This window comes from Dunckerocampus dactyliophorus, chromosome 9 (genome assembly GCF_027744805.1).
Source record: "Dunckerocampus dactyliophorus isolate RoL2022-P2 chromosome 9, RoL_Ddac_1.1, whole genome shotgun sequence".
Taxonomy (NCBI): domain Eukaryota; kingdom Metazoa; phylum Chordata; class Actinopteri; order Syngnathiformes; family Syngnathidae; genus Dunckerocampus; species Dunckerocampus dactyliophorus.
Genome location: NC_072827.1, coordinates 29,037,599 through 29,061,255, shown reverse-complemented (window position 1 = coordinate 29,061,255; position 23,657 = coordinate 29,037,599). Strand labels below are relative to the sequence as shown.

Genomic DNA, 23,657 nt, shown 5'->3' with positions numbered 1-23,657 from the left:
CAGGGTAGGCATTTTATTGTTTCAAGTCTTAAAGTGGTTAACTTAACATATGAGCATTAAGAATGTGAAAATGTTATTATCAGTGACCCATAAAGGATTGCAAACACTTGAAAAAGGATGCAAAGCAAATGAAATGTCCATTAAACTTCCTTTGCGCTTTCATTTTCATAAATGACCCGCTGCGCCATGCGACAGTTTGAGGGCGTCGTTTAAAGTGGCTAAGATTGTTTACCCGAGTGGAAATCCTTCAGGCGGCCATTTAATCTCACACTTCTTGTTTCATTTCTGACGCCGAGTGCTGCAGACAGCCGTAACAAGGAAATAGATCTAAGTGTGCACAACGCGCAACAGAAACACTCTCCACACACACAAAAAGCACATCGACGGCAGCTCTTCTCTTCTGCTGTGTAAAGTTAACCTCTTTAAGGGGTCATGTGACTTGTGTTGGAGTGCTGTCTGCACAAACATGAGTCACGCAACACCTCGCTGCGGTGGCAGACCACACGGTCCGCTTGCGCTCGCACACTTCCTGGGCCTTTTTGTGCAGAGCAGCGTTTCATGTTGGACCACAGCCGCTCGTCCAGACATGAGACACTTTGACACATCGTGTAGGTGTTGGTTTTATGGTGAATGCGCAAACAAATGAAACTTTTGGAAGGCTTTAACGAGTGACTGTGCAACAATGACAAAAAAACATTTAACTCCATTGTTTTGGATACAGATTCATGTAATAGTTTAAAAGTGTGAGCCCCCTCCCTGATTAAAAAAAAAAAATCCATCTTTTTCACACTTAAATGTTTGAGATCATCAACTTAAATGTGGTTTGCCTCCAATAAGTTCAATTTCCCTGGTCTGACAAGATCAGATCAAAAGATGAATTTTTTGGAAGGTGTGTGTCCCGTTACATTTGGTGTATTTCAGAAAAAGAACATCATACCAACAGTAAAATATGGTGGTGGTAGTGTGATGGTCTGGGGCTGTTTTGCTGCTTTCGGGCTCGGAAGACTTGCTGTGATAAATGGATCCATGAATTCTGCTGTCTACCAAAAAATCCTGAGTGAGAACGTCCGGCCATCTGTTGGTGACGTCAAGCTCAAAATAACTTGGGTTGTGCAGCAGGACAATGATCCAAAACACACCAGCAAGTCCACCTCTGAATGGCTGAAGAAAAACAAGATGAAGACTTTGGAGTGGCCTAGTCAAAGTCCTGACCTGAATCCTATTGAGATGCTGTGGTATGACCTTAAAAAGGTGCTTCATGCTGGAAAAGCCTCCAATGTGGCTGAATGACAACAATTCTGCAAAGATGAGTGGGCCAAAATTCCTCCACAGCGCTGGAAGAGACTGCAAGTATTCACAAATGCTCGATTGCAGTTGTTGCTGCTAAGGGGGGCCCAACCAGTTATCAGGTTTGGGGGGTAATCACTTTTTCACACAGGGCCATGTAGCTTTGGATTTTTTTCTCCCTTGATAATAAAAAGTTTCATTTAAAAACTACATTTTCTGTTCAGTTGTGTTGTCATTGACTAATATTTACATTTATTTGATTTAAGTGTTACAAAAATTCAAAAAAATAAGAAATCAGGAAGGGGGCAAACACTTCTTCAGACCACTGCATGTGTGTGTGTGTGTGTGTGTGTGTGTGTGTGTGTGTACGTGTAGTGTGTGTGTGTGTACGTGTAGTGTGTGTGCGTGCGTGTTTGGCACATTAAAAAAAATATTTATATACACAAATGTTACTTTTTTATTTTTCTTGACATATTTGGTGCTCTTTAGACATGTTTTGTATTTGGGAACTTTTTTTATTTGGAACTGAGCTTTTTTTGCCTTATACAGTACTCATTTTGGAATTTTTTTTACAAATTTTATTGCCAAATTGCCACATTTTTTATAATGTGGTATAAATGTTAGATTTTGCCACAAATATTCTACACTGCTCCACAAAAATGTCATTTTATTGTCATATTATGCCACAAAAAATGCCTTAGTCTTACACTAAAATGCTTTATTGTACCACAAATATGCCATATTTTGCCACAAACATTATGTTTTACCACAAAAAGCCAAATTATATCAAAACATGCTATATTTTGACAGAAAAACATGCATATTATCCCACGAAAATAACATATAGTGCCCCCAAATATTTAGTTTACCTCAAAAATGTGAATAGAATTTCACATTTCAGCACAAAAAGGATTTTTTTTTTGCCACAAACACACTATATTGTACCAGAAAAATGCCACAACACGTTATGTTTTGCCAACCATTGCTACATTTCACTGCAAGAAATTGCAGATTTTACTGAAATATTGTAATACCACATTATACAACACAAAAGCTATCTTTTGCCAAAAAAAAGTCATTTGTTTGTGATTCTCCTTTCGAGCTTCATTGCTGTGCAATGACGTGATCTTGATTGTAAAAATAATGTACAGGATGTCAGCTGCTCAATAAACCAGTAAGACCATGTCCAAGGCCGCACCCATTATGCTTTGATAGACTTAAGTTAGCAGGATGGCATCAAAACAACTGATTTGTGTATCGGGTTATACATTTTGGTGCGGATGAATGAATTTATTTCCACTTGTGGCCATTCCAGTTTGCTGGCATCAGGCAGGTAGCGGCCAACCTGATCCAACATATGGAGCTGCCACTTTGTACTGTTCAATACCCCCACCTAAAGGACCGCAGTGGAACAGAGCTGCTGTTCAGCCACCTCATTTTGCAGTCCATGTTGTATGAAGGCAACAAACCAAAATCAACAGCTTAGTCCTCTGTATTGAATTTCGTCTTCAGTTGATGTTGCTCCGCCCACAGAGTCTGACCTGACTTCTTTTCTGATGTCTTGGCTTGCTCCAGCTTTAGCACCAACATAAGTATGACCAGCAATGAGCAGACCACAATCGCCACAAGAACTCCGATCACCATGCCTGAGCTGTACCCTGAGAGAGCCTCCTTCCCCCCTGCAACGAGAGTCAAGAGTCACATGACTGCCTTGCACGTACAGCGCACTCAACCAAAAGGAAACACTGTTTCCATACATGCACTCCAGGCAGAGAAACATCAAGAAGTTGATGAATTATACGTATATATAAGTGTAAATACTGCGGATGGACTGTGTAAATACTATGCTATAACATAATATACTGCAAACCAGGGGTGTCAAACTCATTTTCATTGAGGGCCACATCGCAGTTACGGCTGCCCTCAGAGGGCCACTTGTAACTGTCAGTTTTTATGAATCTAAATATGAATATAACCTCATAATATTATTACACAGTTGCCCATGCATTAGGTTATTATATTTTACTAACAAATTGATGGATAACTTGCTTCGAAATGAGAAGTGAAGTGAGAATGTCATGGTGACAAGCAGACATTCAAGTATTTGTTCTTGAAAAATGCTTGGAATATCTTGCTGCATGATTAGATCAGACTGACGTTCAGAAGAATCGCATGCAGTGCCATTTTTCTGTCAAAATGACAGATCAAATACATTTAGAAGGGCAAAGGTGAAGTGCATTATTGACATGCATTATTCCAAGGGTTTCACGGGCCGCATAAAATGATGTGGTGGGCCATATCTGGCCCACGGGCCTTGTGTTTGACACCTGTGCTGTAAACACTCCAGTTAAACACATCTATTTAATTTAAATGCTGAGTCTCCTCAAATCAGCCGGGGTCTCTAATTAGAAAAAACATGATGTGGCTGTGGCTGTATGTAACCTCCTGATGCAGTTTTTATTAACCTCACCACGAGTCAGTAGCTGCATGAGAAGTATCATGACCTGTCGGCTTTTATCTACCTCTCTTTGCGCTTTAAATGTTGCTTGCGTTACTCAGATGTGAAACTTGTGTGTTTCCACTTGCTGTACTGTTGCTTGCAATGAATTCAACTGTGGTATAAATGCTGACTGAGCAGTTGGCTCCTCACCGCTATTACAACATTGATTCTATTTCACATTAGATGACCCTTATATTCACGTTAGTCAACTTTACAACCTGAACAGGACATAGTGGGAAAAAAATGGTCAACAAACCTGTAACATTTACAGACAACATAATGGGACCACCGTCGACAGAAGCCTTCTGCTGCCAGTGACCTTCATATCCAAGCTGGTACTGTTCCACTCGACACCGGTAGGTCCCACTATCTTCCTCGCTGACCCTTTGAATCGCCAGGCCAATGCTGTTCGAATTGGGTCTGGAGAGCCGGAGCCTCCCCTGCAGGCCGTGTAGCCGCTGGTTCCTAGGATACCGCAACAGGCCCGTGTGATCCAGCTGCAAAAGCAGGGAATTCACGGCTGGAGGACCACGCCTGGAGTAGAACCAAGTGATTGTGTGGAAAAGGGAAGGACTGGATGCATTTGAAATCAGGTCACACTTGAGCTGCACCTCGTCTCCTTCCCTTGCAGTGACCCACTTCTCCGTGGTATCCAGCAGGAGATCATTGGCTGAAAGGAGGAGAAATCTCAGCCAATTCAGAGCAAAATAGTGTGGATGCATGCGTCATTCCAGATCTCACCAGGCTCAATGAGTGTCAGCCGTGTGGTTCCGGAGACTGGGGTGAGGTGGTACCATGCGCCACTAGGATCTTGCAGCCACTCCACTACCTCGCAGACGTAAGTACCTTGGTCTGAGGTCAGAGCATTCCGAATAGTCAACTCAAAACTAGGACCCTTAGTTTGTTGGATGCTGATCCGCTGACTGTGGACCGCCTCCACCTTGGGGCCAAAGGTTACTGAGGAGTCCCGATCGGAGCTTGCAATGGTGATATTTTGGACCTGTGTCTGTAGAATCCATGTGACGGCATGGCGCGAAGATCCAGAGCGAGACGAATTAACAGAGCATTTTATGCTTATATCACTGCTGATGTGTCTTGTCAGGGCAGCGGTCGAGGTCAGGGTGAGGTCACTCTCTAGGAGAAGGAAAGATAGTTCAGAAGTTTTAGCCCCAATGGTTCATGCATGTGGGGTCCTGTGGAGCCCTTCCCGTCTATTTTGAAAGGTGACCACCACCATCTTGTGAAACCACATCAGGAGGTTGACTACAGCCACAGTCGTCACCGCTTAATGAGAGACCCCAAGGTTATTTTGTGGACAACACACCCAATGACTGCAGGTCACTGTGGGTAATTAAACTAGCATTTAAGGTATATTTGGGGTGTAGGGATTTATACACGCAAACCAACAGCTGGTGCCAAACAACTCCTCAAGCCAGCTTTTCTTCCTGTCACTCACACATACCAGTGACTTACTGACCGAAAAAGTGTAGAGGAGGAGTTATGATGATGATTTTTTCTATTGGGTGTTTAGATTCCAGATAGATACCTGGGTTCTGCACCATGATCGCTGTCGGATTGGATAGCGGCAACTTCTTGTACACATTCTTCTGGAAAACGGACACCTGACACTGGTAACTTCCTGCCTCCCTGTGGGTGGCACCGTTGATGAGCAGGAAGTAAATCCTCTCACGGGGTGTGTTCTCAATCCTCAGCTGGTAGCGGTGCTGCTCCCCAGACCAGCTGACCGCACCGTCAGAGTACAGCGTCAGGATGTTGTCTATGGTTGAGGCGCCGCGCTGTAGGATCCAGGTGAGCGCTATGGGGATACGTGGCCCTTTGACACGACACATCAACTCTACATTGTCTCCAATCGTCACGACGCTGCTGCGACTGATCAGTCGAACGGCCACAAAAGAACCTGTGACACAACATGGTGAGGGTACGCATGCGAATCAAACTTTTCACAAATGTAGGTGCTCCTAAACCCACCCGTCGGAGCCACCGTCAGCACGGTCGTCTGTGAGTGGCTGTTAGTCTTGCTGCGGCTGTTCCATTCGGACACCACACACTGGTACACGCCCGAATCAGCAAGCGTCACCTCATCAAGCTCCAGAATAAAGACGTCTGCTGCAGGGCGCGTCAGTCTTACTTGATTTGTGAACTCAGCGGCCGTCTCCACGACACCCTCCTGACTTAGACTGGCGACGTTGGTGAACGCGGCCGTCGACGTTACTTTGCGCTGCCAGGCGACGGAGAGCTGACTTTTGACCCCGTGCACTTTGAAGGTCAGCGTCATCCTGTCGCCTTCGTTGACATGCACGCTGTTTTGCATTTCCACCGAGAGTCCACTGGCTGCGATTAGAGGAGAAAGACGAGTTGTCTTATGCTCAGCATTTAGACATTTATAGATGCAAACCAACAGGTGGCGCTTAACAACTTCTCCCCAAGCGAGTCACAGACTTTCTTCCTGTCACTCACACACACCAGTGACCTGGAGAGATGCAGCTGCCGTGAGAAGGACTCCCGTAAGAAGGAACCCCACAAGTTGGATTCGTGTCTTTCGTCAGCGGAGTGGTTTATTTTTGGTAACATATTATGTAACCATGAAATTGATTAAAAAAAACAAAACAACAACAACAACAAAATGGGCCACTAAATTAGGAACTGAAATTAGGAACAAATTTCTAAAAAAAAAAAGATGTCAGTCAGGCATATGTTTAAGGCAGCAACACAATGCCTAAACGAGTGCTAGGTTGCTAGGTTCTAGCATGCTAACTGTTAGCATGTTAGCATTGTAGCTATTTTACTCATTTGGGAATATATATATATGTGTTTTTTTTTAAATAATTAATGTTTTAAACTGCAAAAACATGCATAACATTTTGTTTTTCTTTCCTATTATTTAAATGTAATATGAGGAAGCTGAATACAAGCATGTAAAGTAAATTTTTGCAATTTCGTTTGATACACTGAGTTCATGCATAAGTAGTTTTATGCATGGGCGTGCAGGTAAGCAAACACAATGGCAAGTTTGGATGTTTTGTTGTTTTACATACAGTAATTACACATTGCTTTGAAAGCGGCAAAATACACGCAAATGATCAAATAAAATTACTCATTAATGTCACATCTCCCTCCCCAAATATACCCAAATAAAGTTTTTGCTAAGAAAGCAAACTTACAAGCCTTCGTTTGACGACACAGCCAAACAAACAAAAAAACAGCGCATGGAGAAAGTTTGCTTCACTTTTTCCGTTTGTGAGCCAGCAAAATTACGCAAAAATGACATAGGTGAAAAGTTTGTAGGGCTTTGGCACAGTGGTCAAAGATAAAGACAAGGATCTGGAAATGTATTCACACTTCTGCTGATATAGTCCACAAGCAGTGGAACCAAGTGGGGCGGTGACCCTCCACGATGCGGTGAAAGAAGCTCGCTGTGTGTGGCAGTTGGGATCAGTACTGTCACCTACAGGACTGGAGTGGGATCACTCTACGAGTATTATTTAAATTGTTATAATGCCTCTTGTTAAAAACGGCCTCATAGTTTTGTGGTTGTAGCGCCACCTGTTGCTTTGGCGTGCACTTGACACTCTGGTGTACTGTACATGTAGACACAGTTGGGGCTGAAATGATAAACTGACCTGTAGCAGCTATGCTAACTTGCAGAGTGCTCGAGTCTTGGGCAGCTCCTTGCACAAAGGCTCCATGCTGCCCTCTTTCTTGGGGCCACACTCTGCACATGTACCCTCCCTGGTCGTCAGTGCTGACAGGCTGCAATACGAGACGGTATTCTCTGTCCCCGATCCTGCTGGCCCTGAGCTCTCCTTGTTTCTCTCGCCGACTGTACTCAGATTTCACAGACAGAACCCCCATGGGACCGATTCGGGCCAGCTCAACACCTGCCTGGAGCCAAGCTACAGAGAAAAACTTTTCCTCTAGCTTCTGCGTGTCAACACTGCAGGTTAGGAGCAGCTCCTGCCCCTCTTGCAGAGATGTCTGCTGCGCCGACAATGTCACCACCAGAGAGGTCCCGTCTGGCACCAACTCTGCTCAGGCACAAAAAAAAGAAATAAGCTGAGTGAGAGACAAACAATAAACCACACATCCTGTCAAGAAGCCACAGTGAAGACAAAAATTGCAAAGATGATATCTGACAGCTCATATCATTAAACAGGTTTCACCTGCAGCATACATACAGTACAGTCATGGCCAAAAACATTGGCATTCAAAAGATGCCAATATTTTTGGACAAAGATGCTATTGACATGTTTCCAGTCCATGAGGAAGCCATCAAAACTCATCTTCAACTTCAAAAGCAACCATGTGAGCGCCTCTTCTCTCAAAAATGAGGGCAATGATAGATTGTTCTCATGTTTACTGTTAGAACATCATGAGATAGTCAATTTTGCACGATCGGGCACATTTAAAAAGGTTTTTTCATGGTTAACACGTAGCTTTCCTGACCTTTTCCTTTGACATCCAGTGACATCTCCCTTGTAGTCTTCTGTGTGAGTGAGTACCAGGAGAGGTCAGGATCCTGGATCCACTCTTGGGCCTGGCAGTAGATGCGGCCTCGGTCCGACACCTCCAGCTGATCCATCGTCAGCCTGTAAGTGGCCTCTTCGAGTTTATCCAACCTGATGAGTCTGGCTTGGTAGCGCTCTAGAAACTCCTGGCCGGACCTTAACGTGAAGTCTCTATCCAGGGACATGATGAGCTGTGCGTCGTCCTCGCCCTCCTTGTGGAGATGCCAGGCTACGGACAGATGGGTATGCTGGATGGTGTTGCTGGAGGCTTGGCATGTTACAGCGAAAGCTTCACCCTCGTTAAAACTCAGCGAGGTGGAGGCAGGTGATGAAACACTTAAAGAGTTGTCAATCACTGCAGAAACATAACACAATTAGAAAAAACGGTTTGAAGAAAACAGTAAAAGCACCACGAGAACACGGACAGGTTACCTTTAACAGCAGTTTTTGCGCTGTAGGTTCCATGGTAAACAATATCCGGGTTGATCACAGCGCATTCGTACTCCCCTTCGTCGTCTTTCCGAAGACTTTGTATCTCAAAGAGTACAGAGTTGGGCGACACATGCGTCAAGGTGATGTCGTTACCTCTCACACGGTACATGCTGTAGCCAAAGTCTGGGTCGCTGGTACTGATGATGTTCAGGACATTGGACTTGGCAGGCTTGGTCACACGGAATTCAAACTCCTTTTGGGAGTTGACACTCGTGAAGCCGCTCACGTTGCAGGAGATGGAGAGACGGGAGCCTGCCATGCGATACAGTGGACCGGCCTGGACCTCGGTCAGGACACCGGCGTCTCCTGATTAGTGAGTCCAGAACATGAAAGACTGTCAGCCTTTGTGTTCGTGAGTTCTGCTTCTATGCTGTTGCTATAGTTGTTGCTATGTCTGCCTCATGTTTTCACCCTCTTCTCCCTCCGTGTCCATCCGCAGGTTCTACAACCACATTCCTGTACTGGATGCCTATCTGACCGATGCGGCACTGCACAAACGGGCGATGAAGTTGAAGCCTCGTTTCTCTCACTGCTCATCCCCAATTTCTCCAATCAGATCCCAGGACTAGATCCCTGCTACTCCGGCACCCGATGCTAATCTGGCCCATCCAGCACTACACAAACAGACAATGAGGTACGCACTCTCACTGCCTGTTGTTGCATTTCACGTGGTTCTCTTATACCTATCCAAGCCCAACGCTCGTGGAGGCTTACGAGGAGGTGATAGAGCAAATAAAAAAACAAAAGACAGCCATGCAGTGGTCATAAGAAAGAGAGAAAGACGGCCTTACATGACATAATACATAGAAAACAGGGTGTGGTGTGTTACAACTACATCTCTTGTAGGTATCTGAAGTATGGGACATCAATAAGCATACTATACTGACTCATTGATGAGTTGCTTTTATGAAGCACTTAAGTGCATCAAAGGATGGCACGTTGCACATCTCCAGGCTCACAAGTCACATGTTGCAATGTGATGCGTTTTTGAGCCTGTGCATGTGCTGTTTTCACACTGTGATCATTTCTGCCTAAAACAACATCCCATCTGCAGAGTTAAAGTGTTTAAAGCGTTAACATGCAGCTTTTTTAGTGCCACACACCAATTTGCTTCATGAAGGACATGGACGTAACCATTTAAACGTGTGCTTTACACATGCAACACGGACACCACCTTCGTGTTTTGCTATGAGTTACTTTTTGACTTCAATATTGTTTCGCACTTCTTTAGCAAAACGCTGGCACTTGCAACTTTCTTTGGCTCCGTTTTGGGTTATTTAGCAGCTGTGATCAAAACAAAAACAGAGACTTGAGGCTGGAGCCCATCCCATCTGACTTTGGGCAAGAGGCAGGGTACGCCCTGGGCTAGTCGCCAGTCAATCACAGGGCACATGTAGACAACCAACCATTCACACCCACCTATGGACACTTTCCCAACGCTTGTTTTTTTTGGAATGTGGGAGGAAGCCGGGGTACCCGGAGAAAACCCACGCACATGCGGGGCGAACATGCAAACTCCACACAGCGATTCGAACTCGGTTATTCCAGATCTTCTGACTGTGTGGTCAACATGCTAACCACTAGGCCGCCGTGCGGCCCAACTATAATTGTAAAACGATAAAAAAATCTGTTTAGTGTTAATATTTTTGGCTTTCTATAATGGATTTATGGGATTTACGTGATTTCTTATGGGGAAAAATTGATTCGTTTCAACGTTGGACCTCCTGGAATGGCTTAACGACACTAACCAGGGCTCCAGTCCATATTAACAGTCGTTAACTTCTTTTTACGCTTGTATGACAGCTAAGTCTGTTAAAACAGCTTTATGATGGCTTCAGTTTTTTCTATTTTCCATCCTTTCCTACGGGGGAAAACAGTTCCAAATCCTAACAATTGAAGGCTCCTTACAATTTTGCAGGGGTCTCTGAGAACCATTTCTAATATTTTGGATACCTTCGCAAAATACAACCACAAAAACAAACATATACTTCAATCAAAAGTGAGGATAAGATGATTTCATTAATACAACCTTTAAATTGGATCTCAGTACATTACGCATCAATTGAGAAACCTTTTAAACAGTAGGAATGAAATGTAAACCCTACCATGGTGCAAAAGTTGGCCCATGCAGAAGAGCAAACAAGTCCAAAAGTGTGAAAGGAGGCGCAGCATCCTGAATCAGCTTGTTAGTGTGCCCCTCTGCCTTGCTGAACGTACACAGGACATGTGGATCTGTGTATGGGGTGCGTGTGAACGTGTGTGTAATGTCACATGTGCTTCCACCACTAGCAGGAAGTGTGAAACATTTGCAAGGCACACACACGCCACAATGTGTCATAGCATTGTCTGGTCTTTAGTTTTCATTTAATAAACCAATTCAACGTAAATGACTGATTGGTAAGATAATGGAGGTCAGGGGATGCCCCCGAAACACACGTAGCAATGATGTGGTTGAAAATGTCAGTTCAATATATCAAGTATTTTCCTGATTGCTTCCATAATCTGGATTAATGGCTCATCAGGTGACTGCTGAAGGTCAATGTTTGACCTTTTCTGCGACTATAAAACGTGGAACCATTTGTGGGAGGTTTGAATGTGTGATGCAACATCGCCGTCTAGTGGAGGAGAGGGTGAATGCAATGAAATGGTCAATATCAACATTATTACAGTATAATGAACAAATATGTGTTGATATGTGATTATGCAATTAGTTGAAATAGTTATTATTTTATATAATTAAAAAATGACAGTTGTGATCATCGTTCGATGGACTTTTTTGCCATTTAAAAATGAATAAATAAAAAAAGCTTGCATGACAATGAACTGTTTTAGTGAAGCCATGTATAATTAATATAACGATGAATTGTAAATATATTATTTATAGCGATGTATAACTAATATACATGTATTACAAATATTATTATGTATAATAGTTTATAATTATTTAATCAAGACTAGAAATATATATTTTAAAAAAAATCAAATACACTACAGTCCTTTTTCCTGGCTGGAATTAATTATTACAGCTAAATTCGAATATAAATTGTTTTTAATTGTTACCATGCATATTATTTTCGTTCATTAAATATTATTAAGTTACTGTTTAACATATGTATTTATGTGTTATAAATACATATGTCAGAGACAGAATAAAAAATGTATTATTTATTATTTTAAAATAAAAATATCAAATAATTTTAGAAGTATCCTACCCAGCACTGATACTTGTATTAAATAACACTAATCTGTTATTATCCAAGCTTAGGATAAAAGCTGATTTCACTGTAAAAGCCTAGTGTATGCTTTTGTAGTAATGCTTTGTAAGGCCTCTGACTGTTAAAACAGCATCAGCCCCCCCACCCGATTCCAATCACAGATGAACATTATTATCTATTTGTACAGTTAGATTGTGCAGGTGTGCCTAATGTGCCCTGCTGGCTGTGGACATGTGAGCTAAAAAGCAGAGTTTCGCTCAGTATCAGAAGAGGAAGTGTACAAAAAGACATGTTGCAACGTGTATGTTGGAGACAGAACAGGAATAGGAAGTATGCAAGAAAGGAAAGCACATCAACAAGGCAGCAGCTTGCTTGCAAGCGTAAAAACCGCAGGGGTATTATATTTGGTTCATTTTGCAGGTGCTCACCGAGAGAAGTTGTGTGCAGTGGTTTCAAGAAGAGCTTGTGAAGATGAGCGAGTCACTAGAGAGCACGACAGAGGGCCCCTTGTCGGATGACACGGGCGCCGAGAGCAGCAGTGAGTACCGCTGGGAGGATGGAGGCCTGCCCTTGGAGTTGCAGAGAGGGATGGAGAACCTACGAGTCAACCTGGAGCTGACTGATGTGACTGTGTGTGTTCAAGGACATGAATTCCCTTGCCACAGGGCCGTCCTCGCCGCTGCCAGTCAATACTTCAGGTACAAAAAAAAAAATACACTCACATCACATCAAAGGAAAGGGGGTTCTCACTTGAAGGGTTTTGATGTGTTCAGGGCCATGTTCTGCAGTGGACTGAAGGAGAGTCATGAGGGGAGGGTGGAAATAAAAGGACTGGACAGCGGGACAATGCAGACTCTCTTGCAATATACTTACACCAGCCAGGCGCTCCTCACGCAGGCAAATGTGCAGAAAGTCCTGGAGGCAGCCAGTCAGTTCCAGGTATGTTGTAGGAGACCATTCATTGAATAGAGGCGTTAATTGTACTACTTAACACGATGTCCACAATTTGGATTTTTTTATGGTTCCAATCTTGTGAAACCTTGCGTTTGACGAGGAATTGAAATTGTTTCCCACTCACTTCAACACTCAGTTGAGTCACACTGTACACTTCACTCAAAGTGGGCTATTTTGCGGTTATTTAGCATTTTACTAACTAACTAAACCATTTGTTGTAAATTCATTCTAAGTAGTTGTTTTTTTACTGACCAGAGTTGGCTATTTTTTCCGCACCTGACAGTTTCGACTGTCAGAGTGATCACATGATGATTTGTTGTAAATGTCTGATTTTGGTAATGCTGCAGAGGTCCTTTAAATATCCCCACTCATTTCCCCTCTCGGCGAAAACTTCCCCAAGACTGCTGTAAAAATATCATACATATTAATATACAGTTTTGTAGCGTCGCTGGGATTGCTTCCTGCTTCCAAAATGGAAGCTTGTTGTTGGCAAAGACACAATGTGGCAGCAAGATCAACACAGACACCACCTTTGTGTTTTACCACGAGTTATTTCTTGAATTCAATAGTGTTTCTCACCTTCTTTGTCAATTCTTTGGTTCCATTTTGGGTCGAGAAACACTGCTGCATTCAACAAAATAATGTCTTTGGCAACAATCACGTCTTCAATGAAGGTAAAAGTAACTTTAAATGTTCATTTATCCCTTTCATTCATCATTTGTATGTATTTATATACATTTCAAATTCACTTCTGCATGGAAAACTATAAAAACTTGTTTTGTGTGAACATTTTTGTTTTTTTTTAACAGATTAATTGAATTTACATGATTTCTTATGCGACAAAAATGTATTCAGTTAGCATTTGTTTTGGTTAGAGTCCGACCTTCTGGATTAATGACGCTAACCAAGGTTCCATTATATTATATATAGTAACTACTACCTAAGGCTAAAAAAAAATACTGAAGTTGATTTGGTCTGTTGAGAAAAATATCTTGTACTATAGTCACCATTCTCAGAAAGCATTGACAGTACTTTCCAAATGTAGCCAGTATTTACAAAATGGCCACTCCTGGGCTTAAAGATGATTGTAATCTTCATATTATGAGGGAGAAAAAAAACCCTAATTTGATTTTTTTGATGTCGAAAAGTAATTTTCCATTAATCCTGCTGCTTTTTTCTACAACAAAATGATAGCTATGAATACACTTGCTTTGTCTCTTGTCTTGTTTGTCGTAGTTTCTGCGTGTTGTGGATGCATGTGTTGCCTACCTGAGCAAATCCCTGCAACCGGAAACATGCATCGGGATCCTCAACCTTGCGGAACCCCATGCCCTGCCTGCCCTGAAGACCAGGGCTCAGGACTACATTGTCTCCCACTTCTCCCAAGTGGTCCAGCAGCAGGACTTCCTCGAAGTGGCAGCGGAGTCGTTAGAGACCATCCTGCAGAGGGACGATCTGGACGTGAGGTACGAGGAGTGTGTTTTTGAGGCGCTCATGCGCTGGGCGAGGGCCCGGCAGGACGAACGGCGCCATGTACTGGCCCGGTTGCTGTCGTACGTGCGGCTGCCATTGTTGGAACCAGCCTACTTTGTGGAGAAAGTGGAGTCCGATGAACTGATCCGCAGCTGCAGTGAGAGCTTTCCTCTGCTGCAAGAGACACGTTCCTTTCACCTCTCTGGAAGAGAGGTCAGCATCTCCACAAAAGAGCAAGAGTCATATTTTCTATGATGATCTAAAGTACGTCTTTTGTACTTCTTGTAGGTGGTGTCAGAACGAACCAAGCCACGTGCTCGCCACTTCCTATCAGAGGTGTTCCTCGTCATCGGCGGCTGCACCAAAGACGACCGCTTCATTCCCACCGTCACTTGTTTGGACCCGCTGAGGCGCAGCAGACTGGAGGTTGCCAGGCTACCTGGCACCGACATGGAGGACGAGGCCCACAACCAGAAATGGGTGGAGTTTGCTTGCATCACCTTTCGCAATGAGCTTTATATATCTGGTGAGAATGCAGTGGTAACGTTCTGACACGTTACGTACACTCGTGCGCATCATGATCACATCACAACATCAACATGACACGTCCAATCATCTGATGGTGAGATGATGTGTCGCTGTGTGAAAGTGCCTAGTTAGGACAATATCCTACTTCACTGGGTTCTGGATAAAAGGCAGGTAGGTACCTAAAACACCACAGCGCATCGGTCATAGATCTTGGACTTGAACATATTGCTTCTGTCTTCATTTAATAATTTAGTTTTCCGAAGAGTAGAAGCTGAAAATATGGAAAAACTCTAGTTTCTTCCTTGTCTATATTTGAGGGGAAACATGCGGGACTAAAATAGCGGCCATTTTTCTGTTGTGCTCCATCAGGAGGTAAAGAGACCCAGCGGGATGTTTGGAAATATAATGGAGCTCTGGACAAGTGGATCAGAATCGAGCCTCTGACAATCGGGCGCTGGAGACATAAGATGGCGGTCCAGAGGGGGAAGGTGTACGCACTGGGCGGGTTTGATGGCGTCCACAGGCTCGATTCCGTAGAGGCCTATGACCCTTTTCACAACCGCTGGACGCAGGTAAGCATGCGTGGATGCTAAATGTTTCCCCAAAGCGGGGCCGCAGGGTCTGGGTTTGAATCTCCGTTGGACATCTCTGTGTGGCGTTTGGATGTTCTCCCCAAGCGTGCGTGGGTTTTCTTCGGGTACTCCGGCTTCCTCCCACATTCCAAAACCATGCATGTTAGTTTGTCCATAAATTGTCCATAGGTATGAATGTGAGTGTGAATGGCTGTTTGTCTATATGTGCCCTGCGATTGGCTGGCCACCAGTCCAGGGTGTACCCCGCCTCTCGCCCAAAGTCAGCTGGGATAGGCTCCATATAGAAAATGAATGAAGTTAGGTGAAAATGACTCAATGCAAGTGAGTACCAAGATAACTGTGTCTTGTCTGGTGTCATGTCATAGCCGCCAGTGCTGCCGGTACTGGTTGACGGGGAACATGAATTCCAACATGAACTGTGACATTGTGAAGCAGAGCATGAGGCCCTCCCTTGGGAAGCTGGGCCGCATGACAGTTTCCCAACATGATAAGGAGCCCAAACACACCTCCAAGATGACAAGCGCTTTGCTGAGGAAGCTGATGGAGAGGCCAAGTATGTCTCCTCCAGACCTGAACCTAACTGTGGGGCATCCTCAAGAGAAAGGAAGGAAGCTGGAGGAGATGAAAGAGGATTCCAGGTGCAACTTGCCCAAGAGGATTAAGGGAGCGTTAGCTAGCAATGGTGTTCACACTAAATTTGGACATGCTCTCTATGAGGTGTACCCACTTGCTTTGGCAGGTATTTAGACAATAACGGCTGTGTGTTGACTTATTTTGCATTTCTAGCGCTAGAAGTTTCATTTTTATGTTATTTTCCCTCGACTAAATATAATACGATGGTCGCTGGAATGTGAGGGTTCTACTGACTTTTGGGAGTAACGCCGCTGCCCTTTTGGTGTAGGTAGCGCCCCTTGCGGTGGGCGTGAGCTCCTTTGCTGCCGCAAGCTATGACAAATGGATCTACGTGATCGGTGGCGGGCCGAACGGAAAGCTAGCCACCGATTTGGTTCAACGCTGGGAACCTGGAACGGACTTCTGGGAGATGCAGGCGCCCATTCCCGTGGAAACAAAGTGCACCAATGCCGTCTGCTTCAAGAACCGCATCTACGTCGTTGGCAAGTTGGCTTGGACGATGCAAGCTTGCATCTGTTTTGTCTTTAGTGGGTGTTTATTTGTCATCCATGGTGTCCCCACAGGTGGTGCCATGCACACCATGTACTGCTACTCCCCTCTGGCAGACTCCTGGACCATTGTGAGCCGTTTGGGAGAGAGGGCGAGCTGTGCCATCGCCGCCTGCAGCAACAAACTCTTCATCACAGGAGGCCGGGATAACAAAAACCACGTCATCGCCACGGTGATGTGCTGGGATGTTGACAAAGACGTCCTCACGGAGGAATGCGCTTTACCCATGGGTGTGTCACACCATGGTAGCGCGACACTCCTCAAGTCCTACACTCACATGCAAAAGATAGTTCCTGCCTCAGAGTCCCAGTGAGAAAGAATAACGTCTGTTTGGAAGCAATGCATTTGTGTCTGTGATGGACGCCAGCTGGTGTAGCTGTGTGAGACCACTTTGGTAAACCTAGCTTGCGCTTTTGACTCTCTTTCTGTGGACCCTGGTTCGAGCCCTGGTGGAATGTGGGATTGGTTGGACCAGAAGGGTTACATGTCCACACCGTGGGACATGTAACCGCACATTGTTGTTGTGCGGCAAACAAATACTGTATGTTGCGCTAGTGCTGACAGAGAAGACTTCACACAAGAGCTTGTGTGTATATTTTGTATATGTGTTTATTTTGTCCATCATCCACAATCCTTATATAGGACATGAACACACGTCTTTCTCTTTTCTGTGCTTTTCTGTCTAAATATTGAAAAACTGCTGGCAGCTAATAATGCACGTAAAGGGATTCACCTATTCCTCCTATAAAGACCTCTTTTAAACACCTCTAGAAACTCTCCAACAATGTTTTATGGTTTTATACACAGGCTGTGACCAAGTAACGGGCGCATCCATGATAACATGGAATACTTGCAGTATTTTTGGGCAGGACGACACATTGCGGAGCATCTTTGGGAATCGTTAAAGGGACCTTGTATGGACATATACACTGCCTCTCAGCCAGGAAGCGGGAAGGCACTGGAGGATCATGTGACAAAATGCAAAGAGAAGGGCCAAACAGGATAAAAGCAAATACTGGACAATGATCTGGTCCATATGGAGCGCAATGGCCTATACTAAAAAATAGAAAGTTTTAATTTTTATTGTCATGCTTCAACTGTGTACATCACCATCTTTTTGTTGAATTGAATGCATCATCCTTGAGCAAGAGCTCTCATTGTCTCAATGATGTCCAAATCCTCTTAGAAAATGTTACATTTGCAACAACTTCTTGATATTTGTTGTTGGTCCTTAAGAATATCTTATCATTTTACATCTGATCATATACTGTAGATTGCAACACTGTTGTTATTGTGCGTCAAACGAATGTGTTGTCAGTGCTCACAGAGACCTGAGACGAGAGCTATTGTGTATTAAAACACACTTTAGGGGTCATTTTTGTTATCTGGTGACAGACAGATGTTGTGTTTTCTAGATTAAGATCAATTAAGTTCTAAACATTTCATTCCAGTGAATGTTGCACATGGCACCATTACGCCATGGATACAGAAAATGAATCATGCAGATTGTTTTCAAATTCAAAACATCTAGGTTCCTGTCTATAAACATTAAAACTAGGGCCGTGAATTGATTAAAATATATAATAGCAATATAATACGTGTCCTGGTTCTGGCTTTCACTTTCATAGTCCACGCCCTACGTAGGTATGGTCTTGTGCTCAGAGACAGGCTCTCAAATTACAATGAAATAGTTTATGATCGTCTTCAAAGTCAATCGTCTTGGGCGGAATGGGCTACCTACACGTCGTGGTCTATTTCATTCTCGCTGCTGGTAAGTTCTGCTATTGCTTTTCCAATGGTTCTTGAGAAATGTAGACTTTGTACAGGGCAGGGCAGGTTGGCACATACTGTATTATGCCTTCTGTTAGCACAATTCAATGGAAAAAGAGGGATCATAATTTTCACATGCTGAAAATGATACACAAATGACGTTCCAGACGTTATTGTGGAAGAAGCAGTGGGTAGTAAATGTAAAATACAGTTTTACAAATGCTCTTATATATAAAATTTGAAGCCCTGCAAGATTTATTTGAACCATTCGTTGTGCAAAACTGCACAAAGTGAAAAAGGTTTAATTTTTGGTTTATCTCATGAAAAAGTATTCTCATTTTACGTAAGTTATGCCATTACGTTTTATAAATAGTCCATCCATCCATTTTCTATACCGCTTCATCCTCATTAGGATCGCGGGGGCATGCTGGAGCCTATCCCAGCTGACTTCGTGGGACAGGCAGGGTACACCCTGGACTGGTGGCCAGCCAATGGCAGGGCACATGTAGACAAACAACCATTCACACCTATGGACAATTTAGAATCGACAATTAAGCTCACCTGCATGTTTTTGGGAATGTGGGAGGAAAAGGAGAAAGGCCACGCGGAGAACATGCTAACTCCACACAGAAATGCCCAAAGGAGAATCAAACCTACGTCTTCCCGATCCTCAGGTTGTTCCTGTGTTGGCCAACATGCTAACCACTGGACCACTGTGCTGCCATTTTTAATGGTCTTGTTAATTAATCATTAAAATATATTTTGAATAGAATGCCATGTTAATATATTTTGCAGAGCGTACAGTTTATTAATATACGGTAGTTATTTCTGTCGGGTGTTTCGTCAACAATGCAGTCATTCATTGACTTTCACAAGTTTCTCTTCATAAAAATAGAGGTAATTGTACAGTATGCCACCAGGTGGTGGTGGTTCGACACCAATTTTAGAGTTACAAATGAAAACAACCAAAGACACAGTAAACCATTTAACCCTTTTGAGTCAAATTGGAAGACAAAACCAGTAACGGAGTGTGTGTCACACTGGAAGTGTTTAAAACTCGTAGCAGCTGTTCTTACCTGCGTGTATTTTTATAACCCAGCTCTCTTGTTTTCGTCCTGTCTGGTCTAAAAGTCCTGAAATCAGCCCAGGGCTTTTAGCTTGGAGGCTAACACCGCTTGCTTAGCGTTTTATTTGACAGTGATTATTGATTTTGTGAGGGGTAAGTGATGAAACAAGTATCCCACCGGGGTGCGCAGCCAGACCACCATCAGAAACACACACCTACATTTACAACTTAAATTCTAGTATTCGTTTCGTGAAATTGTATTAATGCATTCCGAGCATCTATTATCTATTATCTTCATTAGCGTGCATCTTGGCTGCTTCCAGTATGCAGTGTGTGTGTATACGTGGATGTTAGATGGGTTTTTTTCCAGCTCGCATGTTACCATTAGTGTTAAAAAGTCTAGACTTTTCACCGTTACAAATTCTATGTAATTATTACTTATATATAAGTTTGTGTTATATTTCTGTATGGAAAAAGATATTGTCTTCATTGTTTTGTTTTTTTAGTTATGTGTGATCATTTCCTTTGTTACATTTGTGCAAAGTGGATGATCCTGTGTTCACATGCACTAAAGTCTCTTGAGTGTGCTTTTAGTCCAGACGTTTTAGAAAAAGGGGGCTTCTCTTTGTGTCTCTTTCCCAGTTTCTGCACAGGATGTGAAATATTACCTCGAGGGTCAGGACATACGCTTGGTGCCATACATTGTTGGAAAGCCTAACGTAATTGTCTGGACACATGGTGGAGACGATGTGGTAATCTGGGAATGGAGCATGGAGCAAAGAGTGTTCCCTCCGTATGACAACAGAATCATTTTGGACCGGGCCTCTGCAGAACTCACCATCAAAAATGCCACATATGAAGACAGTGGAGACTATGACCTGGAAGTGTTGATAAACAAGTGGATGCCTCATTTTAGGTATAGAATTGAGGTCATAGGTAAGGTATTTTACAATCAAGTTATTTTGTTGACCTTTCTGGTTTTTGTACTCATTCAGGCTTCATGTGTTTGTTTCCAGACAAAGTATCCAAACCCAACATATCCTGTGAGATGAGCGACGCAAAGCAAGCGACTCTCGTGTGCTCTACAGAGTCCAAACACCCTCATTTATTAGAGTTTAAGTGGAGCTCACGTGGAAATGAGCAGACTGCACCAAATTTAACAATAACTGTCGAGAATGACGACGTTTATTGTTGTGAGGTCAGCAACCCTCTGACCAATGAAACGGCTTCATTCAATGCAAAGGACTGCTTCCCGGGTAATTATCATCACTAATGATGGAAGTGAAAGGTTGAAATGGTGCTTGTAGATGATTTGACTATGACTTTGACATGAATGTACATTGAGAGGTTGTTGTGAGTTTGACTTTTGTCTTTCTGTGCAGATGAAAGATAACATGCTCGATGTGTTGTCATCCTCTCCGCCCCCATCTTCATCATGTTCATCATGTTGTGCCGTGTTTTATACAGACAATGTCAACATTTAAAAGGTACTGGAACTGAACATGACACGAAAACACAGAAATGGTTTGCGTGATTTAAATGGGCCACTGAGGAGAACAAGCTGATGATGAGCCACTGACTTTGTGTCAATGTCCACAACCTTTGAACCCATACAACGTGTTTCCTGTTATGTTATGTCAAATGTTTGTGATCTGACCTGTGTTCTTGTTTTAGACTGCTTGTATTTGACTTTTTTGGTGTTTTAGGGTTGAGTGAGGCTGAGGAGGTGGCGCCATTAGACTCACTGCTTCCTATGATCCACTTCATTCCCCTTCTGTTCTCCACAGACATGAACGCTACCACGGAACCTGAGGACACCAAGTATGACAAAGTATTGCAAGAAGATTCTGGGGGAAATGTGAAAAATGAAGATGACTTATTAAGTCAAGAAAGACTCATCCGGCGCCGAGGAAAAAAAGTCAGAAGGAGAAACAGCTGGGCAGGAACCGACTTCACACACGGAACAACATACTTCAAAAACATCTCATTGAGAAGGGATATTTCTTTAAGGACAACAATGTCGAGGTCTTGGACAGAGAGGACAGATGTATTGACAGAGGAGTGAAGGAAGCCATCTATGTCAAACTAAAAACAGAGGTGGAGGTCTGCGGCATCACCTATGCATCAGCTTACAACAACATCCTAACATGTCTTCCCAGAAGAATGTCTCCCAGCTGCCATTGTTTGTACCATCTGCTTTCTGAAAGCACTACTGGTAACATTATTGGGGTGAATAATGTAATAATGTGTCATTTGGAGCTAAGGAAGGATTAAGGCACTGTTAACTGTGACCAGGCCTCAAAATGTATTGATTGTAACGCTATTAGAGTACTGTATATGTAACTACATTCTTGTCCTAAAGAGATACAAGATTTTCAAATGATTCTTGATGTTGTGAAGAGCAGAGAGGAAGAAATAACTGCAGTATGTCTGACTTACGATGATGGGCTTATGATCTAAAAAGGTTGATGAACCAATATTGCACTTTTCAAAGTATTCACAGTAAATGTCTACCAAATGTAACATAAATGGAATATCTCAGGTTATAGCTTTCATTTACGAGCAGATCTTGTACTTGGAATTGTATGTATGTTTGTCATGCTGTACATGTGAATGTTTGTTTTATACATCCAGTCCATCACAAGCTTTTATTGGAAAGATGCCACACAGTATCATATAGGGATGCTCCGAGAGAAAAACCAAAAACTGATCAGCGTGCCGCCCGAGCTCTGTGAAGTAGGGTTGCCGACACCCGTCCTGAGCCGCCACGCGATGCACTTTGTCCCACATGACCGTGAGCATCAACACAATTTGACACTTTGACACAGGCTACACCGATCGATGCCAGCGTGTTTGATCGCTCCCTTATCAAACCTATTGCTGTTTGACTTTTCTTGCATCGTGGTTTACACGCTTTGCCTAACTGCCACTGGCGGCAGCTAGCTAGCTAGCTAGAGCTACTCGCCTAACGTCTCATTTTGGACTCCAAATATGAGTTTTTACCACAGTGACATTTTAGTTTGAAGACAAACCAGCAATGTGGTTAGTGATGGAAGGTGGAGACCCCTGGAGCCTGGACACTAAATGTATTCTGTTTTAGCTAAGCAGGACAGATTTCTATTTAATAAAGATATTTGTTTGTATTCTTTTAATATGTTCATTTTGTTATCTTGAAATCAAAAATCAATTATTGAACAATTTATTGTACAGTGTCTACAGTGGTGTGAAAGAGTGTTTGCCCCGGTCCTGATTTCTTGTTTTTTTGCACGTTTGTCACACTTAAATGTTTCAGATCAAACAAACTGAAATACGACTAAATGACAACGCAGGTGAACACAAAATGCAGTTTTTAAATGAAACTTATTATTAATGGAGAAAAAACAAATCCAAACCTACATGGCCCTGTGTGACAAGGTGATTGCCCCCCCTGTTAAAACATAACTTAACTGAGATAAATTGTGATCTATCAGTCTGGAAAAGGTAAAAAGCGATTTCTAAAGCTTTGGGACTCCAGCAAACCACGGTGAGAGCAAGGGGTGTAACAATTCATTCACTACATCGATGCATCAATTTATATTCCTCCGATCCAATCATATCGATCTGTGTTTCCCTTCCTGACGGTATATATCGATCTAACATTGTTTAAAAAGTAATCAATCGATTGAATCGATGCTAGGAAATAAAGCATTGGATAAAAGCACGACAGGCTTTATATGGATGTGTGTTTTATTCCAATTTTAATGATCGATAAAGACGTTCAGTCTGTGTCTGTCACGTCATCATCTTCTGGGTATGTGGTGCTCATGGGACTTTTTCTTCTTTTGGTCAATTAATTCACTTAACTCATATGTCTTTATTTGAAACTCTTTTTAAGTGACATTTATGGGCACAATGTGCAAAGTAAGGACGTTCTGGATGCCTCTTGACGATATTTTCCCGGTCCAGCAGCAGTGATGCTTAGTGACGTCATCATCCAGTGTGGTGTGTCCAGGTCCAAAAATACGCCGAAGCAATAAATGACGTGCAGTTGCTTGTGCCCGGGAGGAAGGAGAAGAGAGGAAATGCTGGGAA

At 43.1% G+C, this 23,657-nt stretch overlaps 3 protein-coding genes across 5 annotated transcripts; 2 read left to right on the top strand and 1 right to left on the bottom strand.

Annotated features, from left to right (window-relative positions):
- Nucleotides 1-1,978: 1,978 nt before the first annotated feature.
- On the bottom strand, nucleotides 1,979-11,040 carry LOC129187223 (immunoglobulin superfamily member 2-like). The gene is made up of 9 exons (XM_054786139.1): nucleotides 10,911-11,040; nucleotides 8,746-9,111; nucleotides 8,252-8,668; nucleotides 7,429-7,833; nucleotides 5,777-6,139; nucleotides 5,334-5,705; nucleotides 4,529-4,921; nucleotides 4,044-4,457; nucleotides 1,979-2,966 (listed from the first exon to the last, which is right to left on the bottom strand). The coding sequence occupies exons 1-9, from the start codon at nucleotides 10,975-10,977 to the stop codon at nucleotides 2,770-2,772; spliced, it is 2,994 nt and encodes a 997-aa protein (XP_054642114.1). The 5' UTR covers nucleotides 10,978-11,040; the 3' UTR covers nucleotides 1,979-2,769.
- Nucleotides 9,365-17,073, top strand: klhl6 (kelch-like family member 6). 3 transcript variants are annotated; one of them, XM_054786141.1, is made up of 7 exons: nucleotides 9,365-9,439; nucleotides 12,441-12,718; nucleotides 12,794-12,959; nucleotides 14,211-14,660; nucleotides 14,736-14,973; nucleotides 15,345-15,547; nucleotides 16,470-17,073. In XM_054786141.1, the coding sequence occupies exons 2-7, from the start codon at nucleotides 12,492-12,494 to the stop codon at nucleotides 17,061-17,063; spliced, it is 1,878 nt and encodes a 625-aa protein (XP_054642116.1). In that variant the 5' UTR covers nucleotides 9,365-9,439; nucleotides 12,441-12,491; the 3' UTR covers nucleotides 17,064-17,073. The 3 variants fall into 3 exon arrangements, with proteins under 3 accessions (XP_054642116.1, XP_054642117.1, XP_054642115.1); XM_054786142.1 differs by lacking the exon at nucleotides 9,365-9,439 and having other exon boundaries at nucleotides 12,354-12,718; nucleotides 16,470-16,683; nucleotides 16,765-17,073; XM_054786140.1 differs by lacking the exon at nucleotides 9,365-9,439 and having other exon boundaries at nucleotides 12,354-12,718.
- Nucleotides 17,074-18,455: 1,382 nt separating this feature from the next.
- Nucleotides 18,456-22,778, top strand: LOC129187225 (CD48 antigen-like). The gene is made up of 5 exons (XM_054786145.1): nucleotides 18,456-18,521; nucleotides 20,229-20,522; nucleotides 20,603-20,842; nucleotides 20,969-21,073; nucleotides 21,374-22,778. The coding sequence occupies exons 1-4, from the start codon at nucleotides 18,479-18,481 to the stop codon at nucleotides 20,977-20,979; spliced, it is 588 nt and encodes a 195-aa protein (XP_054642120.1). The 5' UTR covers nucleotides 18,456-18,478; the 3' UTR covers nucleotides 20,980-21,073; nucleotides 21,374-22,778.
- Nucleotides 22,779-23,657: the final 879 nt, after the last annotated feature.